The 26,259-nt window shown below is 39.8% G+C and overlaps 1 protein-coding gene across 3 annotated transcripts in view; it reads left to right on the top strand.

Moving 5' to 3' along the window:
- LOC137078935 (pleckstrin homology domain-containing family G member 1) overlaps window positions 1-19,541 on the top strand; it is a 68,138-nt gene extending 48,597 nt beyond the window's left edge. For all 3 annotated transcript variants that reach the window (XM_067446784.1, XM_067446785.1, XM_067446783.1), the window contains 14 exons: window positions 2,008-2,054; window positions 6,730-6,880; window positions 7,007-7,138; window positions 7,767-7,949; window positions 9,936-10,031; window positions 11,286-11,372; window positions 11,974-12,007; window positions 12,109-12,195; window positions 12,299-12,337; window positions 12,463-12,485; window positions 12,580-12,750; window positions 13,331-13,450; window positions 14,762-16,616; window positions 16,745-19,541. In XM_067446784.1, coding sequence (XP_067302885.1) covers window positions 2,008-2,054; window positions 6,730-6,880; window positions 7,007-7,138; window positions 7,767-7,949; window positions 9,936-10,031; window positions 11,286-11,372; window positions 11,974-12,007; window positions 12,109-12,195; window positions 12,299-12,337; window positions 12,463-12,485; window positions 12,580-12,750; window positions 13,331-13,450; window positions 14,762-16,616; window positions 16,745-17,724 — 4,005 coding nt within the window. In that variant the 3' untranslated portion in view covers window positions 17,725-19,541. The remainder of the gene's footprint in view (window positions 1-2,007; window positions 2,055-6,729; window positions 6,881-7,006; window positions 7,139-7,766; window positions 7,950-9,935; window positions 10,032-11,285; window positions 11,373-11,973; window positions 12,008-12,108; window positions 12,196-12,298; window positions 12,338-12,462; window positions 12,486-12,579; window positions 12,751-13,330; window positions 13,451-14,761; window positions 16,617-16,744) is intronic.
- The last annotated feature ends 6,718 nt before the right edge of the window (window positions 19,542-26,259 follow it).

Genomic DNA, 26,259 nt, shown 5'->3' with positions numbered 1-26,259 from the left:
TTCTCTGAGAACAGTAAGGATCCTCCACCTGCTGTTTGCAGTTCAGACAGAAGCATATACAGCCATAAATATAACTCATACAACAAAGAGTGTCGATCCTGGATGCTGACTGGTCAATGCAGTGGCCCATTCGTACCAAAATGCATGATATAGTACAGCTCTCACACAAAACTAAGTTGACCATTAATAATAATATTGTAGAACATGTGTATGTCATGAAGACAACTATTGTTATCAAACAGTAAGCGCACATCTGGTTCTAGCAAACAGGAGAACATTTCCAATGGAGAACCTTCCACTCAGTGTGTTTTTGTGTGTGTTTCGGTCTCACAACATTTATGCAGGACACATTCATTAATAAAGCTACCTGTGTGTGTGTGTGTGTGTGTGTGTGTGTGTGTGTGTGTGTGTGTGTGTGTGTGTGTGTGTGTGTGTGTGTGTGTGTGTGTGTGTGTGTGTGTGTGTGTGTGTGTGTGTGTGTGTGTGTGTGTAGCGAGAGGGCAGATGTGAAAGCCGGCGGGGGCGGCGAGAGACGGGATACTAGAGGAAGAGGATAAATGGTTCTTTGATACTCAGACTCTCTGTACTTTTCCAAGTTCTTTGAAGTTCATATAGGCGGAATGAGAGAGCAAAAGACTCCAGATGAAGGAGGAGAAGAGGAGATTTAATCAGAGCACACTCACATCTAGCATTACTGTAAACATAACATCAGGACTCTTATTACAGTCAGTGCGACCGCTGTGTGTGTGTGTGTGTGTGTGTGTGTGTGTGTGTGCGCTGGCCCTGTGAACCTTGTGGTGTAACACACCATCCTGATGTGACCTTTCAGAGCAAGCAAGCTTATGTGCAAAAACAGACAAACACACACTAACACAGCCATCTAAATGTAGACATATCCTTGTGAAAAAGAAGTATACTTTAGCATACATTGCTTACTTAATTGCATTTATATTTAATATAATTAGCTGAACTTTGACCCACTTAAGTAGGACTTAAAAACATATTTATATGTAATTTTATAATTCTTTTGTATTTAAAGTGTAACGTTTACTTCTCCATCCAAGTGACCATCTCAAACATATTCTCAAAACTATAATTTTCATCAAGTGCCAGTAATATTTTACTGCGTTCAGTTCTTGCTCTGCAGTAAATTGCTGAGGCATTTCAAGTTTTGCTGATGATTCTTCCTATTCTTTTGTTTTCTGCCTGCGGTAACTATGAGTGAAACGTCACTTCTTCACTGTGTGTCAGACAGTGCCCCTTGTGGAATAAAGATGAAATGCACTTATTCAGTCATCAAAGATTAAATGATAGTTATAAATATACGTACTCTTACGCACCTCAGTTCGTTAGCAACCCAATGCACCTTTTTACAAAAAATGAATGGGAAAATGGACCTTCTTTTATTATTTTATTTTTTTCTTGCTATATTGTTTATAATGAATTGATTGAGGAATGCTAAGAAGGTTGATGTCTAGCTTTGAAAAAGAGAATGAGGTAGTGAATGATGTCTCGAGTCACTAAAGTCCAGAGAGCATAAGGGTTAAGTATTAATATTATATTAGTGATTAATGATTACAGACTTATTGTCAGTCAATTTCGTTTTGTGTGTGCTTTCATTCATCTAATTTAGAATTGATTTAGATATAAACATATATGAAGCTCAGAAAATATGGCACATAGAAGCTCAGCCAAACTTGCTTGGCACGCAAGAACAAACCTCAAGCATGTCAAGCAAGTATGGTTGACCTTGCATTTGCAATATTTGATGAGCTCTATTTATGTGTCTTATAAGTTTAGAACAATATGCAGGTGAGTAAATTATGACAGGATGTTTATTTTTAAGTAAATGAACCCTTTAAAGTATTAAACAAGTGTTCTTTACCGTCACACAAACCTTTCTGCATTATTTTTCATTAAGGTATTATGTTTATCTAGTCATTTTCCTTGGCTAACACCCATGCCTTCCTTTGAGTAACCAACTCTAATTTCCTTATTGTTTTTCAGAGTGAAGACTTCCACATATACACACAGTACTGCACAAATTATCCAAGGTATGAAATACGTCCTGTGGTTTGTGGTTGTAGTTCACTTCCTGTGGTTTGTGTGTCACCATCTTTCACTCAATATAGAGCTTTATAAGACTTCAAGAGCAATGGCAGTCTCGGATGCCTGTGTATGTGTGTGTCTGTGTGGAATGTGAGACATGTGAGAGTGTGTGGTCATATTATATGCTGTGTGTGTGCATGTGCATAACACCACTGGAGTCTAGGAGTCTGTTTCTATATGTTCACCCCTGAGGGAAACCCCCTGTCTGTCTTACTGTCTGACTGTCTCTCTCTATCACCTGTCCAATCTGGCCCTTTGTCTATTACATCTAAAGTGCACAAAGTAACCTTTTGCACATATTTTACCGATAAGATGAGATGAACACTACAATTATGATGGCCGCCAAGATGACCAGGGGTGTGCTTCCCTAAATCATAGTGAGCCAAATGGCAGAAAGTTGGATCATTACCATCATAGCTCAACAATTTGCGGTTGCCCGAAAACATAGTAGCAATGAACATTTATGAAGGCCCAATATATTCACTTTTCTTTGTTTTGTGGGTAAAAAGAAATTTGAAGTACTTGACCAGAGATTTACTGACTTCCACAGTGTTTAGATTAATGTAAATATGTGACTCTGGAGCACAAAACCAGTCAAAATTTGCACAGGTATATCTGTGGCAATAGCCAATAATACATTGTATGGTTCAAAATTATCCATTTTTCTTTTATGCCAAAAAATCTTTAGGATATTGAGATCATGCTCCATGAACATATTAAAAAAATGTCCTACTATATATATATTAAAAAAGTCCTACTATATATATATATATATATATATATATATATATATATATATATATATATATATATATATATATATATATATATATAGTAGGACATTTTTTTAATATTTTCATGGAGCATGATCTCAATATCCTAAAGATTTTTTGGCATATATATATATATATATATATATATATATATATATATATATATATATATATATATATATATATATATATATATATATATATATATATATATATATATATATATATATATATATATATATATATATGCCAAAAAATCTTTAGGATATATATATATATATATATATATATATATATATATATATATATATTAGTAGTAGTAATATGCATTGCCAAGGACTTCATTGGACAACTTTAAATGAGATTTTCTCAATATTTAGACTTCTTTTTTGCACCCTCAGATTCCAGATTTTCAAATATTTGTTATTCAGCCAAATATTGTCCTATACTAACAAACCATACATCAATGGAAATATTATTTATTAAATAAAAAAATGGCCTTTATACATTTATGACCTTAATGTACCATGGTTTTGTAGTCCAGGGTAACGTGTTGCAATCTGTACTCTCAAAAACTAAATAAACACAAAAAAGGACATTAGTGAGAAAACAGCAGTTCAGAAAGCATCTGATCATAGCGATGTGGAAAGAAATGTGCACCAGTTCAGCACTCCATAAAGTCATGTTTTAGAGTTGCATTGCATATTTTTTATTTTATTTTTTGCATTAGATTGCTTTAAAGCAAATCTCTTTCAGTTAGAAATACAATTTCAGTTTCTATAAAGCAGCTCCCCAGTGTGTTCATGTGTTTACTCGTGTTCGTCCGACCTAGACGGATTGAACAGAAGGAGGAAGCCTCAGAGACACACCTACCTATTACATCATAGCCACTGACCGATGGTATTTAAAAGGTGTTTACCAGCTGAACTCCCGAAACGAAGACCAAAAAAACTTCAATTTGGCCTGATTATGTTCTAAATGACGCCAGTTCGTCCTTGGGTTTTGCTTGACGTATATATCGGACCCTTAAGTAGCATGGCAAAGTTATAGTCACAAACAAATCATTTCTTATTAGTATATGGATTGAAATAGATCATGCTCTTGAGCAAAATAAGCTGATATGCAGTACAATATATAGCTTCTAGGGGTGGGTGATATACCGGTAGACACGATTAACCGGTACACATTTGTGGTCTCTTTCACGGTTATGCTTAGTTGCTGTGCTAAGCGGTCACAAAAGCTTATCGTTTACATGCGCTTTTAAGTATTGCGGATTAAAAACAAGTGTTTTTAAACCATTGAAGTGTAGTAAGCAGCGAAAGACAACTAATTTCACGATATGCACGCGCTCTCTTGGAGACGTGCGATGTGAAGCCGCAGCTTATAAGAGCGTGTGAGAAATGAACAGAGGGCTTTTTGTCAACTAATTCGGCTTGAACGGTTAAATACACATACCTATGTGTCAAAGTGACCATGCCTTTGCAAGTAAACATTAATTTATGACTTAAGTGAATGTAATCAGTTATCGTGTATTAGTCGCTGTTAAAGTGCTTGGCGAGAGAGCAACTTCACAAACATTTGTTTTGGTGTGTGAATAGGTGAGCAAATGAGAATCAGAGAGGGAAATATAAAGTGTAGGTCACTGTTTTTGTAGCTGAACATTGTTGAGGCCTTGAATAAAGGTTATTGGAGATTAATGTGAGTATATGTCAAATATATTTGCCTTTGGCTGCATGTATGTGCACGGAGATTTGAATCTATACACAAGCCTGAAATATGACAAAAGTTCAACAAAAGCATTGATATATAACTTTTTCCTAGAAAAATGTCACACACACCCACTTTTCTTTTCATTTTTATCAAACACACAGATGCAGACACACAAACACTGGTGCAGCACGTGCTGTCACGAGTCCTATTTCTTTTTTTTAGAGAAATTTAAAGTGACGAGCAGTAGTAGTTTCATCAGATGCTGCAAGGTGTGTATGTGTGTGTATGAATGGATTCTTGTCTGGGCCACTGAGACCCTCTCTCCACACCCTCACACAGCTGTTGACCCTAATCAAGGTCATATGGCACACTCTCCCACACACACACACACACATACAGTAACGCTCCTGAAAGCAATAGCTGTATCTCAGTGATACTCGGGTCATATTTCCCATTGGGACAATGTGAAGTCTGTGCACAGGACACTGGAATGCACACACACACACAAACACACACACACACACATCTTTCTGTCCCAGTGCTTCATGAGGCGTGGCAGCAGATCCAATAAACTGTAAAATCTGTGTTTTAACAGAAGGGCCCGACCTTACTCCCTCAACTGTGTATACATGTGTGTGTGTGTGTGTGTGTGTGTGTGTGTGTGTGTGTGTGTGTGTGTGTGTGTGTGTGTGTGTGTGTGTGCGTGCGTGCGTGCGTGCGTGCGTGCGTGCGTGCGTGCGTGCGTGCGTGCGTGCGTGTTTATGTATTCAGTAATATACTGTATATTGCCCCCAAAACCATTTTGGACCCTTGATCATCCAAGACTAGATCACCCAAAAATAATACATCTGAGATCAGTTACTCACGTCATGTTTTTCCAAACGGCATGGTTTTTTTTTTCTCCATGGAAAAAAAAAAGCCATACAATAAAAAATCAGGTGGGTCCAAAACAACATAGGACCGCAGTGACTTTCATGGTATATAGGAAATTAAACAGTCAGCACAGGTTTCCGACAAATAAGTAACATAAGTGAGTAAATGTTGACATAATTTTCATTATTGGGTAAACTAAGCCTTTAAGCCACTTTTGAAAATTTCTGAACGTAACTACATTAAATAGCATCAAACCAAGTGTAAGATAGTACATACACACGTTTCAAGCTGTACATTTCACAAAAAGAAGTTTGTTTGGTTTTAAATGGTAAAAGCGTGGAAAATTGGCAAATTGGAGGAAAATGGGCAAAATCCACAGAATAAGAGAAAAAAAATCTTATTGTGCCATTGGATATCAGAATCGGAATGCAAAACATCTTCATATTTATAAAATATCGTCGTTGAAGACTCTCTGTGAAGCTAAACCCAGACATTTATGTTTGCAAGCCACAAACTGGACTGATTAAACCTGCAATGATTAGTCTACTATTAAAGCATGGATTTGATGTAAACAATAAATCTTCATAATATTTACATATGTAGTTCATAAGGGGCATAATAGCTTTACAGTTACAGCATGAAATAATATTTAAATCTGTAACGATTTATATAGCATACATTTAAACATAACATTTTTAGGTCTATCTCACAATTCTGACTTTTTCCTTGTAAAAAGCAGATAGAAATTGCTTAAAATCAAAATAGAAATTTCAGTTTTATTGTGTGGCTTCCATAGATAGTCATTTTCTGCCACCAGGTAGCTCCGCCCACAAAACACGTCATCTGTGTTTGCAAACACCCAAATTGGTCTATACTGTTCAAGGGAATTGTCACACTCAGGTTGTGAATTGATGGATCCCGTTCATAGTTAATGTCATATGGTTAAAGTCACACATATGGTTACTTTGCTAGGGCACCTGTGTGAACGTGAGCAGAATCGACTTCATTTCAACAACAAAAATCTCCAAAACACCAGTTGATTAAAAGTTATTTTTTATCTAATGTCAATCAGACGTTTTAAATGCCCTTAAGTGGTTTTTAGCCATTCAGTTTTACATAGCGTTATGTCGTTTTTTGTTGTCAGAGATGTATATATTCAATAATATGTGTGTGACCGGATTATATTCTGCATATCTGCTGAAGTCTGTGAGTAGATATAAAAAATAAACATTTTAATTAACGATGTGCTTGTGTGCATCTGCAGGTCCGTTGCTGTCTTAACAGAGTGCATGCGGAACAAAACGGTGGCAAAGTTTCTGCGAGAGCGCCAGGAAAGTCTTAAACACTCCCTTCCTCTCGGCTCCTACCTGCTTAAACCTGTCCAGAGGATCCTAAAGTACCATCTACTACTGCATGTAAGCACACACACAGAAGGACCTTCGTTTACACACACAGACTGTAGCACACCTGTACATAAAGACGCACACATAGAGATGGCCACGGCACTGATCTGATGTCAGAGATGTGCTGGTGTCTTGCAGGAGATTGCCACTCATCTGGAGAAGGATTCGGAGATGTATGACGTGATCCAGGAGGCAATCGACACCATGCAAAGGGTGGCCTGGCACATCAATGACATGAAGAGAAAACACGAGCATGCAGTGAGGCTGCAGGTTTGTGTACCCTACACACACTCATATACACACTGAGCTGTAAGCCGAAGTAGAAACCTATAGTGTCAATAGTTTCTATTATCCATTTTGGCCTGTGATGCATTTGGGAAACTCAGTCCTAGAAACAAACAGGGGGTTATACAACTGGGGTGTCCTACTCTACCTCTGGAAGACAATCTTCCTGAGGGGTTAACCTTCATTAAACACACCTAAACCAGCCAATCAGGGTCTTCGGGATTACTAAACTTCCAGGCGGATGTGTTGGAGCATGTTGGACCTAAACTTTGTAGGATAGTGGCCCTCCTGAAGAAGGATAGGACACCCCTAGTCTACTATGACAGCACCACACAAGGCCACCAGCTAGTAATGCAGTTGATCAAACATTAAGACTCTGTCATTGAACAGAAAAATGGTCATAAATGGCCAGCCTGGATCTGTTAAAACCAACTTACATTAAGTTGCTTATAGCTGCAGGGTGCACGCTTTTTTATGGGAGTGTGGTAACGGATAATAGAACATTATGTTTGAGACTCATCAGACATAAGCGTCATTCTCAACTTGCCTGTCGGCTAAAGTCATGTACGTGGAAAGTAACACTCCTCTCCTGCTCTTCCTTTCTCTCTCTCAGGAGATTCAGAGTCTGCTGACTAACTGGAAAGGCCCTGATCTGATTGGCTATGGCGAGCTGGTTCTCGAGGGAACATTCCGTATCCAGAGAGCGAAAAATGAGCGGACGCTCTTCCTGTTCGACAAACTTTTGCTGATCACCAAGAAGCGCGAGGAGACTTACACCTACAAGGCTCACATCTTGGTGAGAGCCCATACACCTTCTAGTTTCACCTACTGGACAACCAGGTCAAGGTGGTCAAGCTGTTTTCCAGTTCACAATGGCTGCCTTTTTGCTGGTAGTTAGACTTTGCCACCGTGCTCTACCTGCTGATTAACAAATTAGACCAACTTGGACCAGCTTACAGTCCTTAAGGGCACTGAGTCCACTTCAAATGGTGGTAGAGGGTAATTGGGTTCAAATAAACCCAGCATATGAAACCTTGCATTGTTCATGATTGGTACAAAAGGAATCCAAACTTAGGCCCAATCGCAATTCTATTTTATACCCCTTTGCCCTTCCCTTCCCCCTTGAAAAAGAGCAGCTAGGGGTAGGGACCAGCTAGGCAGCTAGGTAAGAAATGGGACACCACTACTACACATCCTCATATGTCGTTGCTAGCTCATCAAATGAGATGCGCCAATGTTTAACACAGACTTCCAAGATGCCGTCGGGTTTCCTCAGGCACCCCTGGTTGATACAGGACATACAAGACGGGTGGATCATGTTACAATAAGCACGAAACTGTAAGCACTGTTCGTTTACATCGTATTTACATATTCATGGACGAAACCAGAAAAAAACATGCATTGATACCAGAAGTGTAGTAAAAGATAAGCAAATTTGTTGCTACTGTACTTTTATTTATGACATGGTATGCTGTTAAGTCAACAGGTATAAACAATATTTTGTGGGACTATCGTCAGTCAGTTAATGGTGTAACGTTAGCAAACTTTAACAATATTTTGCCAACGTTTCATTGAAGAACGTGACCGTGAATATGAAAACAAAATTGAATGTAACACAAAACTAATAATTATTTATCGTTTTAATCCTTAATAATGGCAAAAATATTTACATTTATTATCCAGGGAAATTTACCATACCAAGTGGGGGCTATCTGGCCCTCCCCCCTACCCCTACCCCCACCCCTCCAACCAAAAGAGAATAGAGACTCCCCAACCCCTTCACGTGGTCATACAAAACGGGTAGAAAAGAGAGGGCAAAAAGGTAGAAATAGGATTGGGCCTCACTCGCCCAAGTAAACTGTGAATGATGATGTACAAGTTGATCTTTGATGCTACTGGTCATAATGCGGTTCTCATTGTTGCTTGTCACCGAAATATGACCTTCAGAAAGCAGCTTGCATTCTTTGCATCTCTTGCAGTGTATCCTTGGCAAACACAAGTGACATTCTGTGCATCTAAAATTTGGTGGAAAATCCAAAGGCACAAATAAGCCATTATGTAGCTACTAGTAAGCAGCTGTAGATAGCTCTCACAATGATGAAACATGCCGTGGTGTGGACCCAAATAGTACTAGTGTGAAAATAGACCTGAAGGGGCAAGGGCAGAGGGGATGGAAGCAAATTCTGATTGGACTACTGTGTAACTGATCCAGTTGTGAAAACACTTTTCTACCGCTTTTGACCAGCTGAACTGTTCAAGTTTGTCACTGGGGTAGTACCCTCCAAGTGACACCTTTGTTTCTAACCATATCCCAAGAATAGACTACTCATCTAGAAGGTAAACATGTCAAAAAAATTAAAGCAAACACCTTGTAATCATTGCTTACTTTGCTTACATATTGGAATATCATACGTCTCGCAAGTTATTTTGGTAAAAACTACATGAAACCAAATTCAATGTTGTTTTGGCTAGAAGTGGGTTACTCATAGCCGGACTTTATTGTGTCTATAGTTAACCGAGACTAGGAAGAGAATATACTACCTTACTAGGAATGCATTACTACTCCAAAATATTAATATACACCCTTTGCGGGTTAAGAAGGTACAAAGGTGTTGCTTTGAGGGTATTACCTCAGTGAGAAGCCAATGTACCCTGTAAGGAACTGTTACAGTACATTTTCTTTTTTCTGACAGTATAAAAAGTTGTATAAGTTCATGGTGCTATACATTTTTAGTGACTATAATATCTGACTATGTTTATTCCCATCTCTACAATTTTACAGTGTTGTAACCTAATGTTGGTAGAAGTCATTCCTAAAGAACCTCTAAGCTTCAGCGTGTTTCACTACAAGAACCCCAAACTTCAACACACTGTGCAGGTAATTTTTCAAACACACACACACACACACACACACACACACACACACACACACACACACACACACACACACACACACAAACACACACACACACACACACACACACACACACACACACACACACACACACACACACACACACACACACACACACACACACGCCATGTAACTGAAGATGAGCAGGTTATGTCCAACACACAGTTGTTCTGCATGAGGCCAGGCTTCTGACAAATAGCCAATCACCGCGAACTTTACCCTAGTAAAACCACACCCATCTACATACAGGCTTGAGCATGTATGAATATACGCACACATGAGCGTGTGTGTGTGTGTGTGTGTGTGTGTGTGTGTGTGTGTGTGTGTGTGTGTGTGTGTGTGTGTGTGTGTGTGTGTCGACAAAATGTCCCCACAAAGATGGCAATATCCGAAATCCTTGTCCTTGTGGGGACATTTTTAGGTCCCCATAAGGAAAACAACTTATAAAACACACAGGAGTTTTTTTTTTTTTTTTTGAGAAAGTAAAAATGCAGAATGTTTCCTGTGATGGGTAGGTTTAGGGGCAGGGGCAGTGTAGGGGGATAGAAAATACGGTTTGTACAGTATTAAACCCATTAAGCCTATGGAAAGTTCCCATAAAACATGGAAATTCTACGTGCATGCGTGTGTGTGTGTGAGAGAGTCACAGTATGAGTCTCGCCTAAAGCCAGTGCTGTTACATCTGACCTGTATGTTGGAGCTGAGCCGAGAAGTCATAAATATGATGCAGTGTGTGCCACAGAACCAACAGAATGGCCATAAATCACCTCGTCTCCTATAATTGGGTGGCTCACTGTTATCTCAGCAGATAGTACATGTCCAGTCATATGGTCGTCTTTAACCCTAAGATGTTATGTAATAGAACATCCATGCAGCCTTCTATCCGTCCGTCCATCCATCCATCCATCCATCCATCCATCCATCCATCCATGACCCTGTGTCATTATAACAAAAAATCTGAAAGTTTACCTTCTTTTCAAATGAACTGTGTAAAGTGCGTCACTGCTGAGTGGCGGTTCCAGTCGATCACATCTGTATGTTAGTTACTGATTGTGCTGACGTTCACCCGGTTGATGAAAGTGTTTGTTTTGATTTTGATGATTGGTGTTGATGTTCTTTGATTGCGGGATGGCTCGGTCACAGTTGTTTTGTAGAGGTGTGTCAGTAAATTATCTTAAATTTGCAGATTGTGCTGATATATCGCTAATCCTCTTTCAGGCAAAGTCTCAACAGGACAAGAGAATGTGGGTCCTGCATCTAAAACGACTGATCCTTGAAAACCATCCCGCCAAAATACCGGCCAAGGTAAGAACGTGCGCATAGACACATTGTCCTAACTCTACTTCTGTTCAATGTGCTCAGTGATTAGGCAGCTGTGGCACTCATTTACACTCAACTATGTCATGATAAAGTAGTTCACATCTTAAATAGAATGAAAGAACTTCGAAGGTGAAGCAGAAGTTTCTGTACTTACAGAAGTGAAGGCATAACGCCACCCAGAGGGCATTTAGAAAAGGTGTACATTTCAGTTTACTCTTATTTAGGTATGCTTAAAGGTATACTGACTGTATACTCATTTAAATGATTTAACTATAAAGTCCAGATTTTTTTTTCTATGCACATTTAATTTACCTTTAATTGTATCTGCCTCATATTTTGCCTCAAGAATAAAAGAACATTTTGCATTAAGAACATGCAGTTTTTTAGAAACATTATTTTAATAGTTTAAATAATAAAATGAATAATTCGTAATGATTTTATTTTGTAAAAAATAATACAATTTCAAAATATTATAATTAGCATGAATTCAAGGTACGACATCAAAAATACTACACACATACTACACACTAATAAATACTTTGAGGAAGTATTTGAGGAAGTCAGTTTTCTTTCTGTCTGTCCACAGGCTAAGCAGGCCATTCTGGATATGGATACCGCAAGTAAGTATTATTTAAACTTGAAAGCCATATTCCTCTATATTTGGTACTTAATTTGTGTTAGCAATGACTTGATTTCATACACTTTTGTTCACTTTTTTCAGACCACCCAAGTTTAAACTACAACTCTGATGACAAGAGAGTGAACACTAAAGAGGGTCCCTCGCCCCGGAGAGTACGCAGGAAGACTGGTGAGGCCCACAGCACAAACAAACAAACATACATTTGTCATTAATTATCATTTTACTCATTCTTTTTGTCTGTCTTGCTGTACATGTCTTTCTGTCTCCTCAGAGCCCCTATCTAAGTTATTGAAAAACTCCAAACATATAAGTAAGTGGCATTTGTTTGAACAAATATGATTGAGAAAAAATATGCGTGCAAATAATGTTAATCATTTAGACATTGTCTTGATTGGTTGTTGTTTTTTCTTTCTGTCTTCCTTATTGTTGCTGTAGTATCCAGTCCAGATATTCAGAAGGTAAAGAACACCACACATAACATGCAAACATTAATCTAATGAGGAATCTTAAACAAGTAATACAAAAAATTGTAAATGTATTTGCTCCTCACAGCGCTCTAGTTTTGGAGTCACTCTGCTGTCACCCGTGGCCCATTTGGGTTCTATTGGCCGATCCCGTAGCCTTGTCAGCGAATCACAGGAATCTCTGGACCCTGGTGACCACAGTGATGTAGACGAAGAGCCACATCCACAGGATGCTGATGATGAGGATGATACTGGTTTGGTTAGTCTGGATTGACATTTGATGTTTTTATTTTCACTCGATTAATAATTACTTATAGGTCAGTTAAAATAGGAGCAAACAAGGAGATGCTAGTAGGTTAAAGGCCCCGATATACTTCAAGCGAAATCAAAAAATGAACTTATGTGACATTATTTAGAACAAAATCAGGCCAAAACAAAGTTCGTTTTGGGAGTTCGAATCAACTAACATTTACATATTCATCTAAACCTTGATCTCAGTAGAGTGGGCGGCATCAGATGTTCGATAACCGTATATCGCTGCTCACATATTTCAAATTTAGTTTTACACCTAAACAAAGAACAAAAAAGAACTTCACCATGGGTATATCATGGCCTTAAGGGTGTAGGATCTGATCTGCTGACATAATGATGAGAAACTGCAACCTCTGACATCAGGTTTTCAGTCTTTTTCATCACTATGGTCTTTTGTGCAAGGCACCTGACTCGTCATAGCCTAGCATTGTGCCTGCAATCTTTGCAAAGGACATGCACCTTTCTTATTTTCAAATTTAAAAATGATTATGAAAATGAAATCTAAGAGACAAATTTTGCACAACCAGAGCTCTGGGGGCAAGTTGAGAGTGCCAGGGAAGGGTAGCCGGAAAAGACTAAACCAGCAAGTGTCGGTGGACAGCATTGACCAGTGGAGAAACCACAACCTTACTCATGCAGACCTTCAGGTAAGGACATGGTGACACATGATGTGGCTGGGAAATAGTTCACATCACTACTTATTTTGTTAAATAATTATTTTGAGATTTAGCAACATGCCTCAAAGAATGAATTTGGCTTGCATGTACTTAAAAAAAGCAAACAGATCATTACACAAAGTATAGGTTGCTCCTATACTTTAAAAACTTGATAAAATCTCACTAATCAATATATCAACAAATTGTCGTTATCAATATTTGTGACCTGTGCTGGCAAAATGAATCACACTGAGCACATTTTCAAAAAACGATATTGTTTTTGTTGTTTTCACATTCTCTATTAAAAAAAACATTCTGATGTTTTTTTACAACAGTTAACCAAACGTTAACTTAAGACATAACAGATTTGCATGAATATGTGAATACGCGCTCAAAAAGATATTTTGAAACACTGTAATTCTGTGTATATATCGCACTGCCTGAGGCATCTTTAAGCACACGCTTCTGATCTGTCAGTCAACGCGAGGAAGATCATTTTATTTACATCAGCATGAGTTTGAAAATCACATTTCATTGGTTCAGACTTATGCCATTGAGAATTTGGTATGAATATTAACAAAGTTGGAATACTGTGCTTTAAAACAATTCCAAACTTAGGCTGAGAGGCAGCAGCAGTTGTCCAGAAACAAGCAGAGAAAATTGACAGTTTTAATGGACAAAGGAAAGGTACCCCTCTCAGAAAACGTACAAATAAAGTTACTTTTAGATATTTAATTGCTATGTGGAGCATTGGGGTTGCTAGACGACGGCTTAATTTTTTGTAAAAAAAATAAAATAAAAATTCAAATTCGAAGTGTAAATTTTTCACTTATTTGCCTGTAGCTCAAAATGAAGATGGATGCACTGTGCCATTTTGCCCACGATTTGGCTGTCTGAGACAAATTTTGCAAATCCTAAAAGATTTCTTTGTAGCCAGCATTTCAGTCCCGCGTGTAATGCAGCTCACTGCCCCCGAACACGCGTCATTCATTGATGATATAAAACTCTGGACGAGTTTTCTTGTGCGCATCCGTTTTTAGCATGCCTTGACTATCGTACAGTCTGACATTAATGACAACTGAGATCTTACAGTGTGACATGGCTTACATCGGGGATCATGTTCGTACAGTCTGACATGCAACATTCGCAAAGGATTTTGAAAAATCGCACAGTGTGCAAGACCCTTTAGCCTGAGCGCATTCCAACTCGTTTTGCTAGCACGGGTCACATTTTATTTTAGTTCTGGCAGCACTAATCTTATATATGTATGCTAAAAAGTTTTATTTTAAATTTTTCATTCAGACTGCTAAAGAGTCCCTGCAAAATAAGGTTATCACCCCCCCTATCCTACGGGTGACTGCACCTCCTGAATCAGATGGAAATGAATACAACACACGCAACATGCTGGCAACTGGACAGGAACCTTCTTTCCGCAACATATGGACAGACCATCGAGTACGGAGGGCTATGTTTCCCACTCGTCAAAAGAGTTTTCAAATTGATGATGATGAAGACATCTATCAGATGTTCCTGCCAACGGAGAATGAGATAAGCAGTCATGATGCTGAGAGTGACCATGAGACTGCTGACCATTCCGAAAGACCCTGTAGTTGGCATGTTGAACAGAATAAAGCATCACGCCTAGACCTTCCTACAAGCAGGAGCAGAATACTTCGCAGGGCCAGCAGTGTTGGAGAAAACCAAAGTGAGCAACTAAGTCCTACCAAGCGAGCCCTACAAGAGGAAGAGACTAACAACCAGACTGAGTCTTCAAGCAATGAAATCTCAGGGTCATCATCTGCCGAGCAGTTAACGATTGATGATATTGAAAATGTTTATGACAACATTAGCTATGAGGAGCTTCAGGCCATGGGGCTTATCCGCAAAGATCAAGTTAACCATGCACTCCCTGAGGTAGCAGAGGTCAAATCTAGGATAGCTCCTCAAGTTGTCATAACTCCAACTGAAACTGAAAGTTCATGTGAGAGCAATAGGTTTTCTGGTCAAGATGGGGAACCATTTGAGACATGTGAGCTGCAAATCGTTGAGGATGAGGAGAATGTCTACGACACCATTGTCTTTCGGGAGCCCCCAGTCCTTGCAGCTGAGATGGATGATGGAAAGCCAGACAGTTTGCAGACATCTGAGGTAGATCTCATGGCTAGCCAGATTTTAAGAGGGTTTGTATCTGAGGACAAAATCTGTCCTACAACTATGACAGAGGCAGATCAGCCCCACAATTCCTCTGCTGCATTTTCAGACTCAGAAACATCTCAGATTTCCACAACTGATCATACATTGGAGAAAGTTGATGAAATCTGGACAGATTTGGAAAACTACATCCGAAAAAATGAAAAGAAACCGGACAGACTTCCAGCTGCATTTCCTGTAAGCAGAACAGACAACGCATGTAAAACACAGAACTGTCCCCCAAAAACGCATGATTCCTCAAACAAAGCACAAGACTCTCCAAGAAAAACACACAACTCCCCAAGTAAAGTGAACGTGTTACAACAGAGAAGTAATGATCCCCAATTCAAAGCACCAGAATCTCCAAATAAGAAGGCTAATTCTACACAAAAGTCAAGTGATTCTTCATGTAAATTACCCTTAAAAACAATCCCTGTTGTTTGTGCTGCACCCGGATCACCCAACCCACCAGCCTCGAATCCCCCTCCAGGTTTCCAGATCCCCATCCTTAACACTCCAGACATGCTCCCAGAAACTAGGTTGGATGAGAATGATGGAGCCCCTTCCCTTCCTCTGCCCCCTACCCCTGAGCCTCAACCAGGCACAGTGAAGAGTATTCGCAATAAACTCGCAAGACTAAGCAGTGGAAGCTTCCGGATGGATGACGAGGACATCTCTTCACCAAAGGACTCAGAGCTGCATACCCTGTTTACTAGCTTGGACTCTGGATCCTCTAGTCTGCTGATGGCTGGGGAAGCTGGGGACCAGGTTCTTGATCTTGGGGAGAAGGGCAAAAACAGAGTGTTCCTCATGGCTAGACAGTACAGTCAGAAGATAAAAAGGGCCAACCAGTTACTGAAGATGAAGAGCATGGACCATGAACCCAGTTGTGCTAAGCTAAGGCTAAGCAAACAAAAGGACCTAGCATCTATATTGGAGGAGAAGAAACAAGGTGGCACTGCAATAGGTAAGACACTTTATGGATAATGTTATTCTTTCTTTGTTCTACAATGTTTTACTCATAGATGCAAAGATTAAACAATGTGGTACATTGGTCTATGAATGCCTATTTCTCTCTTTCTTTCTTATGCTTAGGTGCAAGAATAGCAGAGTACTCCCATTTGTATGAACATGTGGTTTTTAAGGGTTCCCCGACCACTCCTCCAGTGCTGAAGTCATCTATCAGTATTGCTGGCCCTCATCCACTTTACCCCAGCTCCAGCTCCTTATCTGAGAGCTCTACACAAGAGTCTGACTGGTTGAACTGCACCTATAGTAATGGGGAACTTGCTGATTTTGTGCCTTGGTCAGGAGAAACAGCAGTATGTACTTCAACCCCACAGAGAAGACTGACCCCTGCAAGTTCAACCCCTGCTTTGAAGAACCTCCCACCTACTCCTTGTACTCCACCCAATCAACGTTGGAGTGCTTGTGTAGCACCAAGTAAAGATGACTCTGATCACATTTACTCTTCAATTGGACCACGAAACACTAAGGTTTCTTCATATAATCGCTGCCAGTCCTCATCTTCATTGATCGACCAGGCTGGAAAAGAAAATGGCAGGGGTCTGTGTAATCAGGTGTGGGAAGTGAATGGAAAAGAATCAAGGACACAGATGCCTCGACAGCACAGCCTCCCAGAATGCCAAGTCCAAGGATCTTCAGACCTCTCATTGCCATGTGATATCACACTACGTGACTCCCAGCAAATACTTGTGCTGAACAGAAATGTGCCTCTGAATGCGCAAAGTGCCACTGAGAATTATCTGGCCAACTTTAAAGACACTGGAGATGATGATGATGATTATGTAGAGATCCGTTCAGAAGATGAGGGTGAAGAACAGAAGCAAGAAATAGCAAAGCCACACAGTCTGTCGGAAACCGCAGTGAAGTACTGCACCCCGCCTGAAGGTACCCTCGTAAAAGGACAGCAGGTTTCCACTAACCCTGATATGGCTCTGCAGGAATACTTGTGGAATGATCCGGATTGCAGCCAGCAGGACGCAAATCAGCCCACGATTGTCCAGTCACTGAGGGAAAAGTTCCAGTGTCTCAGCTCTAGCAGTTTTGCATAAGAAGAAGAAATGATGGACAACATGTCATGCATGTATGTTCTTTGCTCAGAACATACAAGGAGGAAATGACACAATAAACATAAACGTCCACATGGAACATGTTACACAATTTAAAGCACAACACTAAGCACATGATATATTTTAACAGTAATTCATTGTACTTTCTCAGTGCACATCATACAATTTGCAAATTATAGATTAAAGCATTACTTTGCTCATCTATACACTTGAACACAAATCCAAACAGGAACATTGTACACAACATATTTTAAATTATATCTTTTCCTTAATGTTAAGACCCAATAATTGTCACATGACTTCATCATCATGATCTGACCTGTACCATGACCTAAGTTTCAAAAGGAACAGTAATTAAGAAAAGAAAGAAAATGGAAGAAAAACACTGGCTACACTTAAATCATAGACATTACTTTCACTTATTTCTCTCTTAAAATGTTACAATATTCTCAAACTACTGGTTATAATATTCTAGTACATGTATATAAATGTTGTCATACAAGCTTTAAGATAAGCCACCTAAGGCGCACATGCCTGGTGACGTTAATTAAATTATCTGCCATAATTTCTGTGTATACATGTTGAAAGTTCCTTCAGCCAATAATTCAATATTTCCCTTGTAATGGTGTAAACGTTAGTAAATTTGGTTGTGTAGGTGGCTGCATCTACAGGAAACTATGCTAACATCAGCCAATGACCATTCAGTGTGTAATTTGTAATATCTGCATGCCACATTTTCTCCAGGCCAAGAATATAGAATCCATATATATTTTACTATGCTGTACATTAGATATAGATATAGATTTATCAGACTGGAAAGTCATAAGTATATTTAAAAGGTGATAAAGTTTTGTTAAAATCCTAGTTACAAACAAATTAGCATAGTCTTATCAGTAACTATGGAGTAAAATTGCAATACTGTTTTTAGATTGAATTTAATTTAGCATTATGTCAGGACCACCACTAGAAGATGTAACTGGCAAAAAACACATGACAATATAATTTATAGTGTGTTAATTTTAGGTTAATCTGTTCAGGGGACCATGTTGCAGAATGAGAAGTTTGAGGTGTCAGAAAAGTACTGTAATTTGATGTAAATTTGAGTTTAATATTATCTGTTGTTTGATAATTTAATTGTGTTTAGTGTTTAAAATATTCAGCATTGGCTGTCCCCACCCTGTCTCCGCATTCAAACTACACACTGTCTGTCATCCCAAAGATTTAGATATTTTTATTAGTGATTTTCACAGCACATTTCAGTTTATTTTTCTTATTTATTTATTCCCCCCACTCTGTGTTTGTCTGGTTGTTCAGCTGGTATGGTTTTGGAAAAAGGTTTATATTGTGTAGCTCTGTTGTTGAATAAGCATTGTTCAAAGATGTTACATTACAAAATGTTACAAAACAAAATGTTACAATTAAATAAGAAAGCTGAAACCAGGAGTAAATGATTTAAATAAAATTACTAGTGTAAATAAACGGAATATAAATATGGACGGAAGCTTTTAATGAAGTATGTTTCTATAGTCTCCTTTTTTTAGTTGTACATTTTGTTTCTTGTTTCACTGGTGGGGACTGTTATCCATTGGAATTGTTACTTTTGCACTTTTCCTCCTTTTAAACATTCTGTTTGTAAAGATGTACATATTTATGAATGTTGCCATTTACCTATTTTCATGATCTTAATTTAATTTTTTGACATTTGTTTTGTTTTTATATCTGCCTTGTAGTAACTGGTTGAAGATGTATTGTAGGCAACAAATAAACCTTGAAATAAAACAAAACTGCTTTTGCCTTCAGTTTTTGTTTACATTTAATCAGTCACCTTTTAACAATTAGGGAACAATTTAATTTAATTTTGAACAATAAGGAAATGAAGGGATGTAACAAAAGTCAGTTTTGGAAGGACGGAAGAAGACAGGGTCGGCTTTCAGGAGACTCAAAGTGTTTATTTCCAAACAAAACAACAAGACATTTGCGAAATTAGCATTTTGCAATACAACAACATTTTCAATAAATCAGTCCATGTGTCAGTCTACTCACTGTAGCTTCTCCCACAGCTTCCAAATCTCCTGCAAAGCCCCTTTCACACTGCAATTCCGGCAAATACACAGATAATGCAACCCGGCACTTGTTCCCGGGCCGCTAGATTTGGTCCATTCACACTGCCAGCGAAATACCGTAATATGTGCGCTTTCACACACAACGCTTAACGGTCCCGGGTCGAGTTGACACGTGACATTTGGATGTGACGTATAATGGCGAGCGATCTCAGCTTCAGCGTGGATAGTAAGGAGCTCCGTGGTCTCGACTTGTGTCCAGTTTGCGCACATTTCTGCTTGTTTAATTTTAGTTTCTTTTGTATACGAACACTCTCTGCCTTTAAAACACCGACTAGCTCTTCACTGCAGGGTTATATTATTGAAAAAACAAGCTCTAGGAGTCGCACGATAACTACGTACACGTTGCGGCATTAGTTTCGGCTTTTGTTCACACAGCGCTTGTCCCGGGTCGAATCCCGCAATGTTACTAGGTCCCCGACCCGGGTCGAATTCGGTAATCAATCCCAATACCGATTATTCGGTAATCAATCCACGAAAGGACGTGGTTGCTTTCACACAGAAGGCGACCCGGCAATGTTCCGGGAATATTGCGGGTCCGACGTGCAGTGTGAAAGGGGCTCAAGTCTCTATCCTTGAATATGCTCCTTGAGCTGATTTTATGCCATCTTCACGCCCATTACTGGAACAAGACACAGGTGTTATTCATTTGAACTTGATCCACTTATGTCGCTTGTCTCCGAACTCTCTCTCCCTTCACAGACCTCGCTAAACCACGCAACTCCCGGCACATATCCCAACCGCCCGACTCAGGCCGGGAAGCCGTCTGTTCTGCAGCCCCTCCCCTGGAGAGGAAGTCAGCCACAAACATCTGTGTCCCCTGTGGATCACCTTGAACTTAAAAGGCTGTAAAGCCTATATGCAATCTAGACTGAACAAAATTATAAACAGAACACTTTTGTTTTTGCCCCCATTTTTCATGAGCTAAACTCAAAGATCTAAGACTTTTTCTATGTACACAAAAATCTGGCCTCAGTAACAGTAAAAGAACTGGTCTGAGGTCCTGAAGCTCTGCGTTTGGTCCACGACCAAAGCGCAGTCAGGACAGAACAAAGCAAGGACTTGGTCTGCCTTCTCCTGGGGCAGCTAAGGGATCTCTGAAGGGAGTGGTGGGAACCTTGGGCACATATCCGGGCAGGGGTCTCAGGATAGTTGGCTGACCTGAATTCCAGGTGCGGTCCATCGACCGAAAATGCTTGCATGGTACCTTCTTAATGGAAGCCAGCACAGCCGGGAAATCGTCTAAGGTATCAGATATCACTTTCACAAGATTTCCCAAGATTTCTTATCTATAACGTTAAGCTATTTTTTGTAAAAGTTATGAAGACCTTTTAAAATTGTATTTTCAAACTTTGAAGCGTCACTAATATAACTCATTGTGTGCTTTCTTTAATGGTCGTAAAAAGATCTTAACGGGTTAGTTCACACAAAAATACAAATGATTTAATTAATTACTCACCCTCATGTCGTCGGACACCCGTAACACCTTCGTTCATCTATAGAACACAAATGAAGATATTTTTGTTGAAAGCTGATGGCTGAGAAAGGCTTCAGAAAGGCCTCCATTGGCATTCAGTACATTCCCACTCACAAGACACTAAAAACATAGATACAAGCCCATCTCACTACAGTGGCTGTACAATAATTTTACAATGCAATGAAAATAGTTATTGTGCACACAAAAATCAAAATAACGACTTTATCCACCAAGTTATTGACGTGAACTTGACGTGTGAGAATATGACACAGCTCTGCCGTTCAGATCCATGACCCGGAAGAGGAGGAGCGCCGCTACCGCGTGAGTTCACGTCCAAAACCTACACGGAAGACAATAACTTGGTGGATAAAGTAATTAATTAGATTATTTTTGCGCACAAAAACTATTCTCATCGCTTTGTAAAATTATTGTACAGCCACTGTAGTGAGATGGACTTTACAACGTTTTTAGTGCCTTTATGGGTCTTGTGAGTGGGAATGTACTGAATGCCAATGGAGGCCTATCTGAAGCCTTTCTCAGCCATCAGCTTTCAACAAAAATATCTTCATTTGTGTTCTATCCACAACTTTCCTGCAAGTCTTAGTGGGCGTCGCCATGACACTCGATACTTCCGGTTGACGGCATCTCAGTTCCGGTTTAGCACACATAACAGTTATGCTGCGTTCATCAGACGCGAGTGACGCGAATAAATAGCGCTATTCGTGCGAACATGGACGCATGAACATTTTGACTCCATTCGCTTCATTCACTACACAACAGACGCGAATTTGCGTCATGTGAGGGGCTTCTACCAGGCAGGGGCAGTCGTCAGAAGAACGAGCCGAGTTGAGGCTGCTCTCGCTAGGGTTAATGAGCGCTGAGCACCTGGGTCTCTCACCTCAGAAACCTACTTGCTTCCATAAACCATGCAACATAAACGGACCCGTTTGACATGTTGCCTAGCACCATACGCACCCATTCAATGCCCAACGAGCTTCAAATAAACTCAAGAATTGTGATGTAGAAGTAATATTTATATTTTAATATTTGTAATTGTTGAAATCATGTCAGACATTGTCAGTAGACTTTTTTTTAATCAACATGAAAAAAATGCATGCACTTCAATTAATTTAAGTGCATTGTAATACAAATTAACATTTAATTGCTGTAAATTTAATTATTGAGTTTATATAATATATTAGTTTAACCTAGCCTGTTTAAAATACTGCAGTACAACTGTATAATTGTTTGCAAGGGGTATATTGTTTGCAAGGGGTATATATTGTTTTCAATAATTTACAGATTTATTGTGTAGCAAGACCGCTCTAACAACCTAACGTTAAATAGAGACATGCACTAACGCGGGACCCAGCACAACCGAGTGCGGCGCGGGATCATAGTTGATGGTGAGATGCGGGTGGCAAGATATTATTGTGTGCGTGTCGCAGGAAAATAAAATTATTTTGCGGGACTCCCGCAAAGTGGAAATATCTAACAAAATAAATAACTAGAAACAAATAAACCTTTATTTATAATAAAATAAAATCAATTTACAGGCGCATGGACGGAAGGTAATTCTTGCGTGGATCATAGGAACAGCCTACCACACAGTGGCAAAATGTGTGCACCGCATAACTCAGGTAAAACGCTTAGTGCTACAGATATTAGTAAGTTCTTGTAAGATAGTCAGATCCATGCGACCATCTGGGACATTTGATCATTTTGCCTGAAGCGTTGTTGTAAAAGTCTACTCCTGAATCCTCATAATACAACCAAGCGTTTATCTGATAACAGTACAGACTAACGTAAACCGGAAGTTGGATACCGGCGTGTTCTACGTTGCCATAGCGATTAGGGGAAAGGTTAGAGTTCGGGAAAGTTGTGGATAGATGAACGAAGTTGTTACGGGTGTCCAACGACATGAGGGTGAGTAATTAATTAAATAATTTTCATTTCTGGGTAAACTAATTATTTAAATTTACCTTCATAAAACCAACAGAAACCCTGCTCTTATTGGCCTGAAAAGGGATAAAAGAATACATATTATACAGACATTTGATATTTAATCTTATTAGATGACTAGTTTATAAGATAATTTCTACTCTTGCATCATCATCAACAATAACCCTGGAAACTCCAAGAAGCTTTTCTCCACTATAAATCACATCCTCAAACCGCAAACTCACTCTTTTTCAGAAGCCACAGAAGAGAGGTGCAATAAGTTCATGACCTTTTGTAGGAACAAAGTAGACAACATCCACTTGCTTCTGTCTAGCACCTCCGCTATGCCTGTCCCGTCTGTTGATCCACAGCCAGGGACCTTCCAACATCTCTGCTGCTTCTCCATCATCACACAGCTCGAGGTTGAGGACATCATCAGAAAAATGAAACCATCCACCTGTGCACTGGGTCCTTTTACTTCAGCCATGGTAAAATCTAACCTCTGTGTCTTAAATTCATTTATAACCAAGATTATTAATAATTCCCTCCAGGCTGGCCTTGTTCCTTCATCTCTAAAAACTGCTATCATCAGACCACTTCTAAAAAACCTACTTTAGACCCAGATGTTATTGACAACTAGGCCCATATCCAACCTCCCATACCTCTCTAAGGTGCTGAAAAAAGTTGTTGCTGCACAGCTTCAGGTCCATTTGGAGCATAACAATCTTTATGAGAAATTTCAGTCTGGTTTCCGCTCATGACACAGCACAGAAACAGCTTTGGTCAAGGTCACAAATGATCTATTGATGGCGGCAGATGCTGGTTCCCCATCCCTTCTCATCCTCCTGGACTTAACTGCAGCTTTCGATACAGTTGACCATAACATCCTCCTTTACCGTTTACATTCCACCATCGGTCTCTTTGACTCGGTCCACAACTGGTTTTCTTCTTGTCTCACTGGGAGAACTAAATATGTTGCGTTAGGAGAAGCTACATCCCTGTCACACATTGTCATCTGCGGTGTCCCTCAAGGCTCAGTGCTCGGACCCACCCTGTTCATCCTCAACATGCTCCCCCTTGGCCGTCTCATCAGCCGGCATGGGATTTATTTTCACTGCTGTGCTGATGACACTCAACTTTACCTCAGGACAAGTTCATCTCCCTCTGCTGACCTCACACCATCCACTTTGATCACTTGCCTGGATGAGATAAAGGTGTGGATGAAGCAAAACTTTCTGCAGCTAAACAGCTCTAAGACTGAAGCTATCCTAGTCGGCACTCCATTTCAGGTCCAGAAGTCCGTTTTCAATCACCAGCATTGCTTTCTCTGATCAGGTAATTCCACTTTCCACTTCAGTCACCAATTTAGGGGTCAGATTGGAATCGCAGCTTACTTTTGAAGCTCACATCAAACACCTGTGTAAGACCTCCTTCTTCCACCTCAGAAACATTGCCAAACTTCGTCCCATACTAACATTGGCAGATGTGGAGAAGCTTGTCCACGCCTTTATCTCCTCCAGGCTGGACTACTGCTGATATGCGCTCCTTATCGGCATCCCTAGCAAAAGGCTGCAGTATATTCAGAACAGTGCTGCTAGGATCCTCATGAGGGTGCGCAAATACGACCACATCACCCCCATTCTATAATCACTCCACTGGCTTCCTGTGTCGTTCAGGATCGAGTACAAGATCTCTCTCCTTACGCACCAGTGCATCCATGGTGATGCTCCCTCCTATCTTAAAGAACTCCTCACTGCACAAACAGCCACTCGTAACCTCCGCTCTGTTTCTCTGTTTCGTCTTAAAACTCCCTCGACCAATCTGCGTACTATGGGAGATCGGGCCTTCTGCTCTGCAGCCCCCAGTCTGTGGAATGCTCTCCCTGACCACCTGCGGACCCCACAGACTGTAGATGCTTTTAAGCGTGGTCTTAAAACCCACCTTTTTAGCAGAGCTTTTAATTGACTTGTTACTTCTTTATTTTTTCAGTTTTATTTATTTTATTTTATTCATTTACTTATTTATTTATTGTTGTTGATTGTTTTTAATTCTGTAGCACTTTGAGATTTTGTTTAATATAAAGTGCATTATAAATAAAATGTATTATTATTATTATTATTATTATTATTATTATTATTATTACTAGTTAATTGCATTTGATAGATTTTACGTTCAATAAAACATTTGCAATGGGTTTGTAAATGGGTTTGTAAATGGGTTTTACATCAGTTCAGAAGGGGGGAGTTGCAGGTATGCCTGGATGCTTGGAACACACAGGTGTGGTGACACAGCTTATCAGAGAGGCCAGAGAGAACAGGGGCAATCTTTCAGTGCTGTGGCTCGATCTGGCAAATGCATATGGCTCAATACCACACAAACTTGTGCAGCTCACTCTGACAAAACATCACGTCCCCACCAGGGTTAGACACCTCATCGCTGATTATTACAACAACTTCAGGATGAGAACCTCATCAGGGGCAGTGACATCAGGCTGGCACAAGATTGAGATCGGTATCATAACAGGCTGTACCATCTCCGTAATTCTGTTCTCCCTGGCCATGAAAATGCTCATTGCTCAAGTCTGCTGAACCAGAGTGCAGGGGGCCCAAGACGAAGTCTATACCAGCATGGCATTCTTCCCAGGATCCTGTGGCCACTCCTCATCTATGAAGTGCCAATCTCGACTGTGGAAACCTTAGAGAGGAAGGTCAGCAGCCACCTCAGAAAATGGCTGGGGCTTCCAAAAAGTCTAAGTAGCATCGCACTCTATGGGCAGCGCAACAAACTGCAACTGCCACTCAAGTCCTTGGAAGAAGAGTTCAAGGTAACGAGAGCCAGGGAAGTGTTGCAATATAGAGACTCAAGAGATGCAAAGGTGGCAAAGGCTGGAATTGAAGTTAGGACTGGCCGGAAGTGGAAGGCTGAGGGGGCTGTTCAACAAGCAGAAGCAAGATTACATCACAACAGGCTGGTAGGAGT

The sequence above is a fragment of the Pseudorasbora parva genome, chromosome 6 (genome assembly GCF_024679245.1).
Source record: "Pseudorasbora parva isolate DD20220531a chromosome 6, ASM2467924v1, whole genome shotgun sequence".
NCBI lineage: Eukaryota > Metazoa > Chordata > Actinopteri > Cypriniformes > Gobionidae > Pseudorasbora > Pseudorasbora parva.
Note: the sequence above shows the minus strand (reverse complement) of the source record. Positions and strands in the feature narration are given on the sequence as shown.